Here is a 21,276-nt window from a genome sequence, read left to right on the forward strand (position 1 = left end):
TGAATTTTGCCAAGATATATCCAGAGATGATAGACAAGATGTTATAGAATAAATAATTTAATGAAAACCCAATTTTGAGAAAAAAAACCTGACATTCAACGTAATGTCTCCATTCCCTACTTCAAGGAACGGGAGTTACATTTGTAACTTAGAAGTTTCCCACTGCCTAAAGGCTGATTTACACGTCTGCTTCGTTGTCCACGTTAACATGCAATTACACATTCAGGGGGAGCATCTGAAACCCGAAGGAGGGGTTCTAGCAGACCAATCACTGCGCTTGCGGTCCATGTAGAGGGTTGTTACATTTTTGGAGAGGTAGTGAGGTACATGCCAGGGTATATGCCGTAGGCTACGCGTGCTACACACAGCCTACAACATAGCTACGGCGCATAAATATAAATTGAGCTTAAAGGTACAATATGTAAGAATTTTGTAATAAAATATCCAGAAATCACTTGCACAGTGTGATATATTTCCTGCAGTTGTGTACTTACAATATCCCAAAAGTTCCCAAAGATTTTTAATTTCAGAGAAATTCCAATTTTAAATAATTGTCCGTCCCGGAAAACCTGTTCACTTGTCGCCTGTCACTGACGTAATATCCGCGTTATCCCTGGTTTCCGCTCAAGTGCTGCCATAGTAACCATGACGACAGACGTGGACTTCTGTGCATAATGAGTGTAGTGCGTTACCTCTGGCTGCACGCTGTTGTTGTTTCGTTCAAACATTATGGACCATGGCAAGCAGACTTTGGGAAAAAAGGAGAACTAAAACGAGGATCAATATCAGCGACTAACTTGGACTTGACAGCGCTTCACGAGTCACGACTTCACAGAGACGCAGCTCTTGTATGTACTTTATTAGACAGGTGAGCAAATGTACATAAAACTAATCAATGTTTTATAGCTCAACATGATGAAATGTTAGAATAGGATCAGTGTGTTATTCTAATGTTGATCTAGCTCACTGCTAGTCTCATACAGACAAACTAACACATAGAATAACATTATAACTTTAACACACTCAAATGCAGTTTAGTGTGATAGTGTAGTAGAGCAAGTGAAACAGCGCTGCGTTACCTCAAAAGTTTCATTCGTCTAATACACGTCTAATACACTGACCTGTGTGAGCACTAATACAGCACTTGCGTTTGGTAGAATGAAATCTCCATTCCTTTATATCCATGGGACTCACGTGTGGCGCTGATATCATGATAAAAACATCAGTGTATTCACTCATCCATAAACATTATTAGATCCATCGGCTTGACGACAAGTTCCATAATTCCGCAGGAAATTTTGCGTCATCAACTTACGCCTTTGTTATTGTAAGAGGTTAGCGACCCCTAGCGGCAAAAAAATTACATATTGTACCTTTAAGGCTGATTTATACTTCTGCGTCGGACCTACACCGGAGCCTCTACGCTGTAGGCAACGCGTTGGTTTTCATTTATACTTCTGCGTCGTTGTCCGCGTTGACGCGCAATTAAGCCCAATTTATACTTCTGCGTCGAACTTACGCCGTAGCTACTTCGTAGGCTGTGTGTAGCGCGCGTACCCTTCGGCGTACCCTGACGTGCACCTCTCCAAAAATGTAACAACGCGTCAACTCTACGCGGACGCAAGCGCTGTGATTGGTCTGCTAGGACCGCTCCCTCGGGTTTCACATGCTCCCTCTGCGCGCCTGAACGCGGACAACGACGCAGAAGTATAAATGAAAACCAACGCGTTGCCTACAGCGTAGAGGCTCCGGCGTAGGTCCGACGCAGAAGTATAAATCAGCCTTATACACTTGCAGAGGGAGCATGTGAAACCCGAGGGAGGGGTCCTAGCAGACCAATCACAGCGCTTGCGTCCGCGTAGAGTTGACGCGTTGTTACATTTTTGGAGAGGTGCACGTCAGGGTACGCCGAAAGGTACGCGCGCTACACACAGCAAGTCATGCAGGTCAGCACAAATAATATGTATGTAACTGATGAGGTTTAAAGACAGGCTACAGATCCTTTGGATTCACATTGGGAACATTTCTGTTGCTGCTACAGGGCGGCACATAATAATGCTTACCATTACACTCAACCTAACATATAGGCTACACTTCTTGTATTCTGTGAGCGACTGGAGACTCAGAATGAGACGTAGGCCTACTGTAGGCCTACCGCTAAAAGGAGAAAAACAAACCACTGGAAGGATTGTTGCATTAAATTAAATATTAGTTAAAAAATGTGTTAGTTGTCTTAATTTGTTGTCTTGTCAATCAGTTGTTGTAACCTCAGTTGGACCTTTGTCAACTCTGTCGGTTTTTGTCAACTCCCAGTATTTAACATTGTCAGATGAAGGTTTCTGTTAATTTTGAAAGAAAAATTGTATATATATTTTTTCATTTATGTAGTGCAGTTGATTTTTTTTTTTTTTTTTTTTTTTACACAATAAATGGAAAAAATTATATAACATTTTTCTGATTTGCCAAGTGAGAAAATTGGTTATATGTTTAATATTAAAAAGTAGGGTAGAGAATTAAGGAATTTAGGAACTTAATCCTAACCCATGAAAAAATTTTTGAGAATGTTTCGCTTCTTTACTAAACACCATTATTACATAATTGAAGACTTTACACAGTTGTTGGATGGATCGAATTAAAATAGCATGCTATTTAATGTGTCAGTTGGAGTTGATACAAATTAATTTATAAAGTGAACAAATGTACATTTTTAGAAAAAATATTTTCAGAAAAACCTGTTCCCTTACATGGTTAATTAGCTGAGTCCTTTGTCTACAAATATATCAGTTTATATTAAAGTATTATAAAAAAAATTTAAAAAGTTGCTCTTGTGTTAACGCTTAGAACGCTCATCCTTCCCGCACGGTATCCAAAGCTCAAACCTTAATTTTGTGCTAATGATATCATTCACCTGAGATTTTTAAAAAAAATTTAAAGCCTTCAATAGATCCTTCTGTTAAAAAAAATGTGGCCTATCTCTGTCTTATTCATAAGTGTCTGTGTCGCAAATATGACCACATCTATCTGATTCTCAAATCTCTACACTGGCTGCCAGTTCGACAGAGAATAGATTTTAAAATGCTACTCTTTGTTTTTAAATCTCTACATAACTTAGCTCCTGCCTATCTCTCTAAACTTGTTCATCCTTACACTCCGTCCAGAAGCCTAAGATCCTACGACCAGGCTCTGCTGGTAGTCCCTCGTGTTAGACTCATGAGTAGAGGGGAGCGTGCATTTGCGGTGGCAGGGCGTAGAGATTAGAACGGCCCCTACTCTGTCTGTCTTCAAGTTTCTGTTAAAAACCTACCTGTTTTCTTTAGCATATTGATCTCTGTTCTTAGGTTGGTTTTACTATTTTATATTTGAGTTTGATACTGTTTTGCCACTTCTGTCTTTCCATTCTATATTTGAGTCTGATACTGCTTTGCCACTTCTGTTTGACTATTTTATATTTGAGTCTGATACTGTTTTGCAACTCCGATTTTAAGGTTACTCTTAGCTTTGCTGCTTTTATTTGTGTTTTATGTGTTATGCAGGTATTATTTTCTTATTATTTATCTGGTTGTTTTGTAAAGCACTCTGGTCAGCCTATTGGCTGTTGTAAATGTGCTATATAAATAAAGTGAACTTGAACTTGAACTTCCCTGTGCTTTGAGGTACATTCAATACACTTAGCCTACATTTTAAAATTTGAGCAACATAGCAAAAATTAAAAGGGAAACATTTTACCATTTGAGTGTGAAGAGAATGGTGAACCTAGTAATGGGGTTATAATTGAGGCGTGAGAATACATGGTAGTTAAAGTTTAAAAAAATTTGGCTTTTAATGTTAGCCTTACTGTTATTTATACGCTAGTGTGCTCCAAAACAATGACACAATTCATATATAGAAGAAACTTGCAGTCTCTCACAACAATTTTGATAACATTGTTCTGCACCTTCAGCTTCTCATCAGATTTTCTGTCCAATTCAATGCTCTCTGTAAAGCGTCCCGACCACTACATTATAAATAGACACTGAAGCTGCAGCTGAGAACAGTCACTTGTTCACACAATTACTAGTTTCTACATGGTGAATGCCACAATGCTCTATATAGGGGATAGAAAACGATTCAGATGGTGTAAATATGCTATTCATTTGGAAACTGCAGCTTTACAGAGCTCAATTGGTTTGGCCGAGCTGTGATATAGGCCTAAACTAAATGCTATTGGCTATTTAAAAAAAAGTTTGATATGTCCTGCCATGTCTTTCTATTTCTGTGGAAATTATGTCAACACTTTGAATAATGCTGCGCGTTTCAAAGCACTTCAGTGGGCCTTTAAATGGTTGAGTCATACTACACTCCATTCTTTCTGGGATGGTCCAGCATTCATTAAATGGGAAAAGTTCATATTTCTTGCTCTCTTTTTTGCCTACCGACACAGATATATAAATAAATAAATAAATAAATAAATAAATAAATAAATAAATACATACATACATAAATACATAAATAAATAAACATTTTAGCACTAATGCATCAAATAAAGATGAAATATAAATATTTAGGGAGGTTGAATATCAGCCAAACTGCAACGGTCTGGTATACTGGGAGGAGCAAGAGCAAGTTGCTGTAATGAAGTCAAGTCACCTTTTTTTTTTTTATAGCGCTTTATACAATACAGATTGTTTCAAAGCAGCTCTGTGATAGCAGGAAAATAACAATTCAATGACGCAAAGTTTGGACTGCAGAAAACAGTGATGTCATCATCCAGCTCAGTTCAGTTCTCATCCAATATAGTGTCAGTGCAGTCAAATTCATAATATTGTTGAATATTAAGTGTCCCCAACTGCGTTCACAGGGCATTAATGGCATTCATTGGCCATTGAGTCCAAAAGTGTGCACATTTGGAGAAATATAGCAATTTTCACACATTTACTTATTTCATTAGACAGAATCAGAATTTCTATTAATTTCCAAGTCTTATGGGTTGGGGATGTCATGAGGGTAAGTAATGTCATTTTTTGTGTGAATTGTCCCTTTAGCATTGCTTTTGTAAAAAAAAAAAAAAAAAAAAAAAAAAAAAAATTTACATAAAATTGCCATGACATTAAATATAATTGTGGCTCATTAATCTGAATAGGTCTTAGAAATTAAAGCCTCCCACAATATAGCAATTTTGAGCCTGAAGGTATGTGGAGCTGGAAAATGAATTGGGAGCACAGGTTATACTTTTATATGAATACCATGTGCAGTATCAGGGTAGCGCTCTTAAGCAATTTAATGTTGCAATCAAATGTTTGCCTGAGTGAAATAATTGACTTCCATAGAGAAGTCTGTATGGACATACTTTGTGAAAAAAACTTAAATGAAGAACATTTTCTTTGCATTTAATTCAGTTTTATGAAAAGAACAAGGGTGCAAACTAAAAATAGACAGACTTAAAGCCTCAGTGCTCCAGGACACATATCCCAGCATACATTTGATATCAGGCTTCATATAGCCTAATACATTTAGTAGATTCATTAAATGTTGAATACTGTGATTAGCTGTTGCTATTTTCGCAAACAGATTTTAGTCCTTTTAATTTGTTTAGAATTATAATCACATATTTTCACTGTAATGAGTCTTGTAAGAGCTTAGTAGAGGAAAAGGGAAAATGTGAGTTCACATTTAATCAAACATTAAAGCAAACCTAAAAAGTACTCTCAAGAGACAGCGTGGTGTTTATTACTTTCTTTATTTCTATGTGCTCCCCATTACAAAAACAGCCTCAGTAGTGTACACTTCCATTACAACTAACAAAAGTACAAATTAAAACAAAAATAAATGACTGCAAGCAACTGAAAGTGTCTTTGTAAGCCAGAACAATAATTAATTCCTAAATGGACATAGAATTGTGAGGATAAACATGATTTATCATTTTGTGTTGGGTGTCTGTCTGTGGCTTAGGGATTGTCAATTTAGCTTAAACTATATCACATTCTTTTGTGTTTCTGAAAGCTAGTCGATTTGATCAGAAACCAATTCTTTATTTGCAGAAAGTGAACAATATTTTTTTGTGATGCACACGTTCACCTCAGCTTTCATCGGTTGAATGAAGTTCAAAGACAACTGATACTATCTTTATGCAGCTGCACCTATTGTCTATTCTAGAGGATCAAAATCCACAATAAGTTTGCTTTTTTTTTATTATTAAAGCTACGAATTAACTGTAAAAACAGTTTAGTGTAGGATTGGGGAATTTTTGGGTGAAGGACAATGAATCACTGTAAATGACAGTTTTGTTTAGGATTTTCTCTACATTATTTCTATTCTAAAATGGCTGTGAAACAGCTTTCCCTTATTATAACATCTCAAAAACTGAGCATGTGTCTTATATCTAAAATGCCAGTTAAAACAACAACAAAAAAGGCTATTCATATGTCTACTTTTGTTACTGCATTTACTTTAGTGAGCAACTCTTACAACTCAATGGAAGCTTGTGTTTTTTTCTGAAGTAACAGATAATGAGTAACACTTAAGACATGATATTGAACTTTGAATCTCAATAAATACTCTAAAGTTCTCAATGGTATATACAATAGCTTTACAGTGGCACACAGGTGAAAGTGTGTATGGTTATGAACAGCTGAACTCCACTGATAGATTAACTGGTCTCCTTGGTATTGCAGTCAGATGCATTGTGGTTGAGATTTAACCCTCGATTATAAAAAATAAATAGCTTTCCTCTCCCTCAGACAAGAGATATCGTGTGCAGTATAAGATCTCCAGAAAGTCCAGCTTTACTTCTTCAAAATCCCACCTGAAACATCCAATTCATTTCACAACATAGCCTATATGATGGGTCTCCTATATCAGCTGCTTGATGACGTTCACACTCAGTTTTGTAATTGGCTAAAAAAATTCTGACTGAAAAGGTGAATACATACATAAGACACAATAGGAGAAATATAAGAGGAATCTGTCAAAGAGAAGCCTCAACATCATGGGTAAACATTTTAGCGGAAAATAAATTCTTAAGGAGGAAAACAAAGTCATGAGAATTTCATTTGATCGATGACTTGCTGAGAGGCTGATTCATGAGTGATAGAAATGCTTTTGGAACCAAAAGTTGATCTTTTATGGCAATTTTAATTATTTTTCACTGATGTTTTTCCTTTGGCTCACATCGTTTTGGATTACATATTCTTCAGTGCTTAAATCATGACTAAAAGCACATTTCCTAACATATTATTTAAGTGTTCTTAACATTAAAAGCACCGATAATGGTCCTGAATCTCTTATTTTAAAAATCCTCAGCTTGTATTTTTAATTTTTTTAAATAATACTGACATTTTCCATATACAGTATTTACAGGAATGTTCATAAATATAAGTTTGGAGCCGTTCAAAATAAAACTGTATAGATTGTGAAGTTTGATGCAACTACAAGCATTTCCTCACGAGTACCACCGGAGTCTCTTCATGTATGCGAACCAAACCTCCATAGACCAGGCTGCTGAGAGGATCATCATAAAAAAGTCTTTGGCACATTCCCCTTCACAACAGTGTGTGATTGACAAGTGTGTTCTAAAAACAAATACTGCTGGCGAGGGAATTGAGAACATTTGAAAGTGAACCAGCACTTTACTCTCTCTTGCTCTCAAATATCTTGAGGATGATCTGAAGGGAATGATGAATGTTAAAGATCTATATCTACAACAAACAAATAAGAGAGAGAGAGAGAGAGTCCAGAGGAAAAAATAAGAGACAAACTAGCCTTCATCTCTCCACCTCGGATGATGCTGTTGGCCACTGAGTCTCTTGGAAACTTTCCAGCAGCCATGGTGCATCTTTAGCGGCGTTCTCGTTCCACGAGCTATGGATCGTCATTGCAGGCAGATTTCTCGCGCCAGGTTTGAGGCGCTTTTGAGTCTTGCTGTTCTCTGTATTGGGTTTGCGAGGAGGGGGAGTGGCGGTCTTCTTGGCAAATTGGCCTTGTGACGAGGATCCCCGCTGATGCTGCTGAAGGCCTTTCAGTGTTCCATTTATGGCTGAGGCTGAAAGTGTCTCCAGAAATTGAGAGGCTGAACCAAAGCGAAGTTCCTCATCCGTCTCAGCAGCTTCGTGCAGAAGAGGAGAAAAAGTGCCACTTCGCTTACTGCAGGATTCACAGCAGAGCTTGTTGTAACCTGGTATCGAGCAATAACGAGCCAGAACCTCCATCTGACAGAATATGGACTTGTCTCCTCCGCATGGCTCATCTGTCAGAGAAGCAGAAGACTTTTATTCGGTGCTGTTTTAAGCAGTTTCTCACAGAAGATTTTCACATTTCAACTTTTTTAAATATTCAGGGCCTTTATATCATCATACAGTACAGTAAAATGTGCTGCCCATGCAGATTTATGTCAGTATTTCACACAATTCATAGCTTTGACCACAATGGGAATTCACCCAAAAGTTTACCCAAAAAGGAAAATGTTGTCATGATTTACTGACCCTCAAGCCATTCCAAACCAGTAGCCTTCTGCCTTTTGCGTTTCACATAAGTATGACAAATCAGTGTGACTTTCTGCCTTTTGTTTGGTGTTCGCATTCAGGTTTTTTTTTCAACCAGTATCCTGGTCATTCTTTTTGTCAAGTCTGATGTTGCATATCCAAGTTTCCGTGTCCAAAAATGAATATACAATCCCAGTATGCTCTATTGCTACTGAAAAATCATGATCTTAACCTGTATCTCCACCAAAATCTCAGTTGGCCAAACAATGATTCATCTTTTCTGAATCGTTAAAATATTGGTGTCTGGGATGCCATGAGCCTAGAGACTAGTGTACATTAATTATTTTTTTTAAATTATGATATGAATGAATAGTGCTCATAAACAGCTGCTGAGATTGTATTCTCACTTGAAACAGAGTTGACCCAGAAAGAGTATCAAACTGTTTCAATTCAAACATATCAAAACTTAAGAGGATACTGAGGTTGTCATGTTCTAAAAATGAAAAAGTGAATAATAAAAATATACAAAAAAGTGAATACCACTTGTTCACTTATTTCATAAAATCTTCTTAAACCAAACAATAGTTAAGTAGGCCTATATGATTTTCAGACTGACATTTAAGAGGTTATTCACTTATAATCTTAAAAATCACTTAGATCTCTTTCATGAGATCTTTGTGAGTGAATTAATCCTTTGAGTTGGATCTTTTCAATAAATCAGTTGAGTCATTTCACAAAATGTTGCATGAATAGAACAGTGTGTTCAAATCACAAAATGGTGCTTTTGCATCCTTTATATATATACTGTATATATATATATATATATATATATATATATATATATATATATATATATATCAGAGCAAGCGTCGGATCTTGGACAGAGCGCAGAGCGGCATTTTTAAAAGGAAGGAGCGTCGCCCAATATATTGAATATATATTTTTCCTATAGATATGGGTTTTGACTTGGTGTGTGCCAAATTTGGTGGTATTGTGGGATATTAATGCATGGTTGCTTGGTGATTTTGTTTTCTTTTCACAAAATTGACTTTTTGACTATCAGATTTTAATAGGTGTAGCTCTGTCATTTTTGTCTCATTCCAACAAATCATGCATCATTTTAAAGTTTTTTTTTAATGAGAATGTAGAGAGAGAATGTGAAAATAACCTTTTTTATTTTTTTTGGCTCATTGTGACTCTTTTTGCCGGGTCACTTATGCATTATTGTAAAGTAACGCGATCATCAACATTAAACAGCATATAAATCAAAACTGCCTAATGTTACCAAATAAAATGTCGACCCAGGACGAGCTGTAGGACTGTGAAAGCCCTGGAGTTGTTGATGGACGTGATCTAATCCAATTTTGATCATCGTTCTGAATCCGATCTGGATGTAGTCTTTGGCAAAAATGCGTTTTTGCTCAAAATGTTTTTTATGAAACTTAACCACATTCAAGTGTTGATATTTTTTTAAACATTATGCTAGAATTTATTTTTGTTGTTGTTGTTTAAAAGCAGAGGCTCTGTTCTTTCTTTTGATATACTGCATGTTCCGATATTCATACATCAAAATATTCTGGAGGCCATGAAACTTTTGTGAAAATGATCAAAAATGCTGGTGCTGGCTGCCAAAAAAAAAAAAAAAAACGCTAACAGGGAAAGAGTTAAATGATGACAGAATGTCATTTTTTTGGGTGAACTATCCATTTAGTCTTGATAATTAGTGATGTAACTTGATAATTCTGAAGCCAATATCAAACTCAAAGGTCTGCCAGTGATGTGGCCAGGCCAGTCATATGCATTGCATATTGACGCTTATGTGTGGGTGACTCGGATTTGTGTCATTTTCTGATCCCCTCAGCTTTACCGTATTGTTCCTTCCTCCTCTCACTGTTCTATTCAATACAAAAGTAAAAGCACACAAAAAATGGCCCTCAGAAAAAAGGCCATGAGGGCTTTTATTTAATAAAAGTCATAAAAGAGCCATTCCGGTTTCTGAAGTTGGATTATGGACAATTTGTCATTGTAACTAGGTAAACCACCAACTGGCTGTTTCACAGATGAAAAAAAGATCCGTCCAGCTCCCTAAGGAGTCCCGCTTTATATGAAGCTGAAAAGGTAAGCAGTGTGCCGCAAGTGTCATTTGTAAAGGGTAGGTGTTTTATTAACCTTCCACTGAGATGGATGTCATCCAGGTGCGGCTTAAGCCATTAAACAGGAATTACGGGGAGCGTCATAAAGAAAGTGCTATTCCCAGTAATGTGTGCTGAAATTTATTTGGGATTTTTAACTCGTATCACTGTAATCAAGACACACTGTGTTCTAACAAATAATGCTGACCAGCTGAGTGTTACTCATAAAAGATTGGAGGAAACATACTGAGAGCAGTTCTCTTGAACAAAGTCATGCTTTTATGTTTTTTAAGCAACTGTGATTTTCTGTGCTGTAGACATCACAACAGCCAAACATGTTGCATAAAACACAAAGATAAATGTGCAATTTTAAACTCATGGGGTGCGAAAAAGCAAAAGACTGGGTATTGGGAGAAATGTAAAAAAGAGTACATTATTTAACAAAACGTTGCCAACACTTCATGTTCAGTTTAAGCTTGTAGGCATCGCGTGGCCTAATTAAAAGCTTTCTCACACGTAAAATGTTTGTCTAAATAAAAGCTCCCAACAGACAAGTGAGATGAGGTAAACAAGCTTCACCAGAGAGCAGTTGAGAAGTTCATAGACCACAAAAGCATTCTGGGAAATTCAATGTGGTTAAGGGCACCATGAATAATGTCATCAATGCAGATGAATTTGTTCATTGTGCAATATTTTCTATTCTCTTTCAATATGCTTGAAAGAACAACATGAACAGTTTAGCCATTCAAGACCCCATAAAATTGACCCCATAAATTGCAAATTTTCATCCCCTGTGCTGAAGCGTTTCCTGTTGAAACCAATTTTCTGCTTTGGGTTGCAGAATTTGTAATGATGTGTCTGTGCCATCTTACCATGACAGTGTCCTGGCCTGCAGGGTCTCTGTGACTCAGGCTTCTCACCGGTGCATTGATCTCCAATGCGACATGTGACCAGGCGTCGTGCCACACCCTCCCCACAGGACACTGAGCACTGAGAGATAAGGAGGATGATGGTAACCACAGAAAAATACACATGGTTTCAAACATCTAACACTGTCCTAAACAAGCACAATGCAATTGTATCTGTCCACATAGGACTTTTCACACTTGAAATAATTAATACTGGCTCTTTTTAAGACTGGGAAAAAGGAATCCTTTGTTAACTTTATGTTTCACATTGCTCACAATTTACCTGGGGTTAACAGTTAATACTTAGCATTCATAAAATGACGTTTCACACTGTAGATTCCTAAACCCTGGGTAAAAGTCCTTATTTACATATTCGCTGTGTCAGTGTTACTGATTGGATGACTGTGAATACAATTTGTTTACGTAAAGGCTCCAGCATTGCGCATCCTCATGTTATGTTTTGCAGACTGTACTATCAAGTTCATCCTGAATGTTCTTTTCGGACTTTATAGGTGAAAATCTAATGATTTCTTCTTTACTCCAATTGTTGCATTTTCTATCAGCATTGGACATTTTCCCACTCAAACACTGAAACTACTGTTTCTGTCAGGATCACTATCGTCAAATACGATTGACAATTAGCATACAGTTTGGATTGGCGGTATGGTTCTGTTCTTTGCAAGAACTCTGCGCATCCATGCAGCCTAGCATGGATAAGAGCAGGGAGAGCAGCAATAACCCCATTAGGCTTAACAGAACAGAACCAACATGGATGTATTGCAGATATCATTAATTAAAAAATGTGTGTACAACATAATTTGAGAATTTAGTCTGATTCAAGGGGGAATCAGAATGCCAAATCCTGACTGACGAGAGGAGGAGCTGGGGATGGAGGAGGGTAATTAGCTCCTGAGAAACATGATAGCTGCTGATAATACTGAAGGAGCTTATTTATGAATACAGTGATAGGTGTCGTATTCCTATAGGTAGACATGGATCAGCTGAGAGTCAGTTGATGCAAGCTTGACTAACGTGACCTGCCAGAACTGATGCTATGCTTGATTTAAATACAGCATACAGAGTTTCTGGCCAAAACACCTGAAAATGAGGCAGGCAATTGGCTGTTGGTTGCTAAGCATCTAGCCGTAGCACCACATTGTTTCACACTGTTGAAGTTTAGCAAAAGTGATGCCAAACCTGCTTCTAAGTTACAAGTGTAAAATGTTACCTTACTCAGGCAGTTTTTAGAACGCCAAAGTTAATCGCAGTGTGAAAAAAATCCAATTGAATCAAAGCCAAACAGAAAATATTTGCAGTCACAGCAGGTTAAAAAAAAAAAAAGAAAAAAAAAAAGGGAGATTGCCTTTATCGCAATGCATAATACCTTTATGTCCTGTTTGGTCAGCCTATTCAATGACATATCAACAATATTCATTGACAGAGCTTAGTGTTAATCCTTTTGCTTGGGGTCAAAATCAATACCACATAGGCTGGTTCACTAGAGGATTACACCTATTGACAGTGTACTAGCTCAAGCTTGATATCTCTGTACAATATTTACAATCATCAAAAGACTTCTTGGCAATTTAAACATTCAAAGTCTGGATTTTAGCTTTCTGATACAGCTGGGTAATAAGGTCACTGTCATGAAACATTCTCTATGGTTGACTTTTTAAATCATTATTGACATAAAATTCAGTGGAAATGTCAGGCCTCACTTGGACACTACCAGTGCAAAGAAAACTATTCTACCTTCAAGGTAAAAAGTACAAACTAAAAGGAAATAAGTCCAGATTTTTTTTTTTCAGACGTTTCTTGACTCTCAAAAAAAAAAAAAAAAAAAACATTCCTTGGATGTGGTAAACACGTTCTTCAAATAAGACTGATTTCACACTGATTTCAAGCCCAATTACACTGAAAAACTTTTACACATTTACATAGTATTTCTTTCTGCAGAGCTTTGCAAAATATAATTGAGCATTTTGGGGAAGTGAGAAGATTGGTTCCTTTCAAAAACCTCGACAACTAGTGCTTTTGTATTGATAGCCTCAAAACATCATGTGACCTAAGAAGAAAATTACCTCTGACCAGGCCCCGGTCCTCCATTGGGCTGGGCAGGGTATTCTGTTGCATGCCCTCCTGATCTCAGGCTTTTCCCCACTGCAGTATTTGCTGTGGATGGAGCGGTTAGTGCCTTCGTGAAGGAGCTGGACACAGCGCACAGTGCGGATTTGGTATCCCAAGTTCCCACAGGTTTTAGTACAATGTTCCCACTCCTCTGTGATCCATCTGTCAGAAGACAAATGAAATATGGTTCAATCCACTTGTTGTGACATATCGAATACTGTTTCCAGATCCAGGCCATTTTCTCAACAGCTGTTTATGAGCACTGTTCATTCATAGCACACCTTTAAGCTAAGCTTTTAAAAACTCACAGTGTCCATTACAGTGTCTAGGCTCACGGCATTCTGGACACCAATATTTGAACAATTAAGAAAAGATGAATAACTGTGTGACCAATTTAGATTTCGACATGGAGATAAAGGTTAGGATCATGATTTTTTTAGTTGCACTATAGCACACCGCAAGCATATTTTAGCACTGTTTGTTGCTTGCTTTTGGGATCTGATAGATTGTTTGGACCCAGAAATGGCGATGTGTGATGCCAAACTAAACATGCGGATAAATGGACATAATTGAGATATGAGATATGAGATATGGTCTGGACATAGACATCCATGTGCATGTGTCCACAGACCAACAACTGAACAATTCTAAAATATTACAGAAGAAATATCCTGTATAAACAGCCCCTTGGTCTACCTCGGACAGATTGACAAACTTGATTGCAAGATGCATTGTTTATGTATTTATAGGTTTATGTTCAATGTTATGGCTTTTTGACTTTAGACATTTTTATTAGATCTATTTGATGTTTTCATCTGTCATGATCATGATAATGTCTTCATGGTATGTAGGGCTTTGATATATTAACTCCAATTAATTAATCAGCAAATCATTATCACAAATTAATAATAATAATAATAATAATAAATTGACCTGTGAGGGCAGGAGATTCATAGAAATAAACAGTCTTTAATCATAATTCTAAGGGGAAACTCAGGAGAATACAAACATGTCAAAGCATAAATAGTACCTAACAAAGAATTAAGGGCTTAAATATACAGGGAGAGTTAATTAACCGAATGAAACCGCAAACCCTATGAAACTAAACAGACATAGACATAACCATGACATTACCTTCACAGTGATTAGATTAATCTTTATACTTCTTCAGGAATAATAAAGAAATAATAAAGTTTACTCATGAGATTAGGTTGGAAAAAATATATAAAGACAATTGCTAAGTACATTAAAATGTTAATCATTCTGATTGAAAAAAATTCTCAACAGTTTTCAATCTATCTGCCTATTATCATTCACAGGTCTGTCCCATTATTTCAGGACGATAGAACTGCACAACACATTTCCTCCTTAAACAGCAGGAGCTTCCATCCATTATTCCTTGTCCCAAGACAGACCAGCTGCTAACAAATCTGTGTCGGATAAAATGATTAATGTGGACTATTTAGCAATCAGAATGTGATCAGAGAATGAAAATAGTTGGTATGACAAACTAAAGTTGGACACATCTGAAGCTTCTTCATAAACCTCAAGACCAATCATCCAGCCATTGAAAATATATCCAGGGCAAATAATATACACAATAAACAGTCACATGACATGGTCAGGAAAGTCAGCATGGTCAGTTACAAGCAGGTTAATACTTTTTATTTTTTATTTTTTTAAAGTAAAATATCTGTGAGGAAGTCAATGGTCATTATTTAAAGGATGTAATTAGAAGCTACAATATGTGAGACATACAAAAATGTATCACAGTTTCCACAAAAATATTAGACCGCAAAACAATGTTTTCAACATGTACAACCAAGAACCATTATTAATAATTGAGCACCAATAATAATTGATTATAATTGAGAACAAAAGCAGCCTTTTAGAATGATTTCTGAAGTATCATGTGAGATTGAAGCCTGGAGGAGTAGCTTTAGAATCATAACATCGTAGAAATAATTTACATTTTAAATTATATTAAAGTTATTTTATATTGTAATAATATTTCACAATATTACTGTTTTTACTGTATTTCTGATCAAATAAATACAGCCTTGGTGAGCATAAGTTCTTTCAAAAACATAAAAACAATCTTAATGTTTCCAAACTTTTGACCAATGCTGTATACTCCCCAACCCTTGCATGTTTATTTCAGTAAATTCAGTAAATATTTCAGTAAATTTAATTAATGCTTTTAGCAATATGAGATGGTTATTCTTAGTTGCCTTTCACACATTTAAAAAGCGTAGTAGTAGGGCGGCAGAGGAAACTGAAATGGCCACCACCTGCAGAGACAGCTTCAAGAATGAGGAAGATGAAAAATTAGGAAAAAACTAAATTAGGGCAAGCGGACGCAAAGGGAATGGGGAAAAAAAGGAAATGCAGGAAGAACTGTAGGCGCAATCTCATCCTCCGCAGATGTGAAGGAAGGAGGAGCCCTGGAGACTGATGGGCACACAGAGGAAATATAAGAATCGAAATAGGAAGGCGTCACAGCCGCTGAATCTCCAGCAACAGATCATCTTGTGGAAAATGAAATGATTCTGCAGCACCTCCAGTAGTTTAACATTCACATATTAACATTTCAACTTTTGTTATTTTTAATTTTTTTACCCAAAACATCATCTGTAGTAGCCTGACTACGTCAGACTTCGTACTTCCGCTCAATTTCAGTTCGCTTCTGTACTCAGTCTGAGATAGCGACCTGTCTATCAGTTTTCCTCCGGCCTGAAAACAGCCGGCCAATCAACGAACAGAGGGCGGGCTGAGAGCCGTGACGTAGATGCTGATTGTACCGTGGATGCGTAGATTTACTTCACATAATCTGCAAAAGTCGTTCACAGCCATGTTCACTCCGGTATTTCGCTCGATGGTTTTGTTTTCGCATCATACATGTGTTTACAGTGGAAGTTAGATGCGGCTGAGCCAGTGCATAAGAAACGTCATAACCAAACGTTATGTGATTGGCTTACGGGTAACCAATGATTTTAAACTTCAGACCAGCGCCCCCCCGCGAGAAAGAAAACACTTTTCAATTATGCCATGCCAGACCAGGCGGGTAATCCATCGACCGGAAGTTGAAGCCGGCTGCGTGCCGCCATCTTGTAGCAGAACTTCACTTGCGTTAGCATCCCATTGACTCCCATTCATTTTGGCGTCACTTTGACAGCGAATAACTTTAAATCTGAGGCGTTTAAAGACTCCATTTGTCCATTATTTATTTCTAAAAAAACACGACAATGTATAAAGGGCTCCATTACCTTCTATGTTACATTATGGCCCCGTAGAAACAGTTTTTGTAAAAATAGGCTAACGATTGCGTCATAACCACTCGACTCTCTGTCGCACAGTAGAGAAAATACCGTACAGACAGGAGGAGAAGCTCGCAGGCAATCGGGGGGACGTCAAGGGAGAAGCCCTGGCGTTACATTTTAAAATAAATACTATACAAAATAATTAATCAGAATACTTACTCCTGCTCACTCACACCAAAGAACTCTTTGCTCAAGCTCGCCGTCTCTGCAAGATTAACGTTGGCAGTTTGCACGCACAGCTACTAGAAGATTTACATCTGTCAGACAGGTTGCTCACGTCATCAAGCTTAGTTTGAGTAGGTTTGAGTCTGCGCATCAGGAACTGAAGTGCTAAAAAAATCGCTAAAAATGGGCTTCACTTGTCTCAATTGAGAGATGGCTCTGTCCACTTCTTATACTGTCAATGTGCCAGACTCTGTCTACGAAGCAAAGCGAAGTAGCAGAGTTTGGTATTACCAGGCTACATCTGTAGTGCACATTTAAGGAAACCATTTATGCTAACTGCATTCAATTTCAAAAGTATTAAGATATATAAATGAATCATCATGCCTCGATCTGCAATTAGTTTTTTTTCTTGTGCCACATTAGGAGGATAATCTTTGAGAAAGTCTAAGGCTGAATTACAATTATGTGGCTTTCCTCTCAGCAGGAAGTGTACAATGTGACGTGGGAGATTGAACAATTATCACACGTTAGGGGCTGATTTATGCTATATTAAATAGCATAAATAATTTATGCATAGGGGCTATATTAAATCATTATAGGGGCTATATTAAATAATTTATGCATAACCTAATTAATGTACTATTCGTGAGTCATGCATTCACCATTTAAACCAGCAAACTAACTGTCCCAGTCTCTTTTTAAAAAATGTGTGGCCCATGCATTTTTCAGTTATACAGTCAAACAAGGAAGGAAAGAAAGTAAAATGAATCAAGTCAAAGCCATTAATATTTTGTGCACATGAAACCATTGATCAAATGACTGGAATGGATGGGAAAATATAAATGTATATATAAATCAAACAGTAAGACATTTATCTACAGTTCATCTGTACACCTTAACAAAGTTGTTGTATTTTGTTCTACCCAAACACTGGGTTGAGCCTGTTGGGTCTTTTTTTCCCGAGGTTGGGTAGTGGGTTAGTGGCTGGGTTAATCTCAACAGAGAATGTGAAGCTGACATCATGCTTTGTTGAGTTATGGGTAGCTGTCTTGTTAAAGGAGTAGTTCACTTTAAAATGAAAATTACCCCATGATTTACTCCCTCAAGCCATATGTGATATGTGACTTTCTTCTTCTTTCAGACGAATACAATCGGAGTTATATTAATAAACACCCTGACGCTTCCGAGCTTTATAATGGCAGTGCACTGAAACCATCAGTTTGAAGCTGATATTGTTTTCATGGTAACCAGATGCATTGTGAACGGAATTCTGCAATACTGCAGTGAAAACATCCAATTATCATGTAAGGCAATAAAATATCTTATCTTCCCTATAAACGATGCCATGATGAATGTAAATATTTAATCTAAAGGCCAAAACAAAAGGTGCAGGAATTAATTTCAGTATTCAATCACAGGCTCTGACCTTTTCAGTAGATAGCACAGTTGAGTTTCTTCAGTTTAATAAAGGTCTGTATTTTATTTAATAATTTTATTTAATCACATTTTATTTAACCTATAATGTCTTTACTGTGCCTATTTTACCCAAAACAACATACAGGGATGAGATGCCAGTCAGCTAAACGTGTCAGTCAGCATTGGTTGTTTCACAAACTTCTAACTTAAAATCTAGGTACACATGAATAAAAACTGTTTTTAGAACTGTACTCATCCAAAATAAAGGACATTATCATGTAAACACAACACATGGGTCGTGTAGTGTATTTTACAACATTTTACAAGATTAAAGTTAATCTGGAAATATTAACCTACGTATAGGTAAAAAAATAAACTAGTATTCCTGTAAAAACAAACTAGCATAAATCAACCTATTAAGCTGATATAAAATTAACTCAACATGTTTTAGAGTGTAATTCAATTGTAAGACTGAGGTAAAAATATAATTTTCATTTATGGACTAAGTCTCATAAAAAAAAAAGTGAAATTAATTAAACAGCTGGGTCTTTTGTGAAAAGACTTTCAAGGTTATGAACAGCAGAAACTGCAGAGCACAAAGAACATCTGCTGCCATAGCTCCTTTCTAATGGATATTTATATATTCTCATGACTGGTATTTCATACAAGTACTATGGCTGATAAAAGCAGAAAGACTGCTTGAGAAAACACTAACAACTCGAGAGATTTCAAAGGTTTTTCTTTAAGAACAATTCAAACCTCAAAGAATTTCCTTAAAAAATGCCAATTCTAATAGGTGAAGAGAAAGTGGGATTGCGATGCTCAGAAATGTCTTCTAATTCTAAGATAAATATGCTGCATGTAGACCCTACACTATGTATTTAAATGAAAAAAATGTTTTTTTTTTGTGCAGATATGATGTACAGTACACTCAGTAGCATGTGTAAGCTGATTCAGCAGAATACAGAAGGGTCTTAATAATTATTATATGCGCATTCCTTATGATAATCATAAAAGTAGGTCATGGACACGCTCGATAAAAACAAAACAAAAGCTGCTACAGATTTATCTGTGATTTATTTCTTATTTGTGACCCTGGACCACAAAACCAGTCACATGGGTACATTTTCTGAAATTGAGATTTATACATCACCTGAAAGCTGAATAAATAAGCTTTCAATTGATGTATGGTTTGTTAGGACAATATTTGGCCGAGATAAAACTATTTGAAAATCTGGAATCTGAGGGTGCAAAAAAATCTAAACATTGAGAAAATCGTCTTTAAAGTTCTCCATTTATGTTGCGTTTGTACTCGCGTTTTCACTCACAAAAATAAATGTTTTATATATTTATGCTAGGAAATTTACTAAATATCTTTATGAAACATGATCTTTACTTAATATCCTCATGATTTTTGGCATAAAAGAAAAATCGATAATTTTGACCCACAAATATACCCGTGCGACATGTGACTGGTTTTGTGATCCAGGGTCACATTTGTGGAAGAAATATTTTATAATAACAATTGTTATTGTTATACAATTGCATGCACAATCCCACTCTGCAATTTCTTCTTAGCATCTGACAAGAGAAATAAATGAAGCAAGACATCCCTATGATATAACGCAATCAAAACCCATCTCTGAGCTCTCCGAGCTAGATTGGTGAAGCATGAGTGCATATACATTACTTAGTGTAGTTTAGATTGAGTTAAATGCCATGAAAATCACATATTGTACCATGACACGCTCATGACATTCTAGCTTTCAGTTGAGGTAAAAGGACTACAGTTATTGTGTGTAGGGTAATAAAATTGAAACTGAACTTACTGTGGTTGAGTGCAGTCTTGTAAGTTACACATTCTGCGAATAGGTTTGGGTTTCTTGTTGATGTCACAGTAGCCTCTGTGCACCATTTTGCTGTCACCTTTTTTACGACACCCATATTTGGTGTATTGGAATCCTGAAGAGTGAATAAAATGAAAGAACGGAAAGAAACATGACGTGTAATGAAGTGAACCAGTCTTCAATAACTTTTGAAAAATCTGGCCTGGCAGAACAAAATCTCTCATACACCTCAATAGACTTAACCACGATGCTGTTTATTGGGTGTCATAATTATACGTTAATTAAAAATTAATAAACAAATTATTAATAGTATTTTTAATGAATTTTATATAAATTCATAGGTTATGTAAAAATTATGATGTTGTATGACACTGATTTTAATTATTGGATACAGTTGAGAAGGTTAAGACTTCTGATGTGGGACAGGCCAAACATTTTAAGGGTGATCTCATATATCAGACATTTGATGTGATTAAAACTAGCTACTTTTTTAATTATAAGGTTAATTGTATGTTTGATAATAGTTTAACATATCCAATGTTGCTGACAACAAAACAACCATAGGATTTGTGTCTCTAATGCTTAAAAATAAATAAATAATCAAAATCAAAAAAGAAACAAAACACAAAGTGCATATTACCAAATGTGAAACTGGCTGTCGAAAGAGGCAAAGTAGCACCAGGAAAAATATTTGAGTAACCTAAATAAGCTGAAAGATCATACTAATGGAACGTTACCTCCAGCACAAGGTCTTGAACACTGGGACCAGCTTTTAAGCGCCCATTCATATGTGTCCTCCTGAATGACATTATTGTTGTTAAGGGGCACAGAATCTTCATGGATGATGTATTTGTACATCAGTGTGGACCTCGTCTCATTGTCTTTAGGTATAATCTAATAGAGAT

At 36.5% G+C, this 21,276-nt stretch overlaps 1 protein-coding gene across 4 annotated transcripts in view; it reads right to left on the bottom strand.

The window, feature by feature from the left end:
* Window positions 1-5,697: 5,697 nt before the first annotated feature.
* The window catches only part of adamts3 (ADAM metallopeptidase with thrombospondin type 1 motif, 3), a 137,034-nt gene continuing 121,455 nt past the window's right edge, over window positions 5,698-21,276 (bottom strand). For all 4 annotated transcript variants that reach the window (XM_082169993.1, XM_082169991.1, XM_082169992.1 and 1 more), the window contains 5 exons: window positions 21,109-21,265; window positions 20,354-20,486; window positions 13,578-13,785; window positions 11,461-11,578; window positions 5,698-8,221 (listed from right to left, as the gene is read on the bottom strand). In XM_082169993.1, the coding sequence (XP_082026119.1) occupies window positions 7,740-8,221; window positions 11,461-11,578; window positions 13,578-13,785; window positions 20,354-20,486; window positions 21,109-21,265 (1,098 nt within the window). In that variant the 3' untranslated portion in view covers window positions 5,698-7,739. The remainder of the gene's footprint in view (window positions 8,222-11,460; window positions 11,579-13,577; window positions 13,786-20,353; window positions 20,487-21,108; window positions 21,266-21,276) is intronic.

The sequence above is a fragment of the Leuciscus leuciscus genome (assembly GCF_965113295.1).
Source record: "Leuciscus leuciscus genome assembly, chromosome: 5".
Lineage (NCBI taxonomy): Eukaryota > Metazoa > Chordata > Actinopteri > Cypriniformes > Leuciscidae > Leuciscus > Leuciscus leuciscus.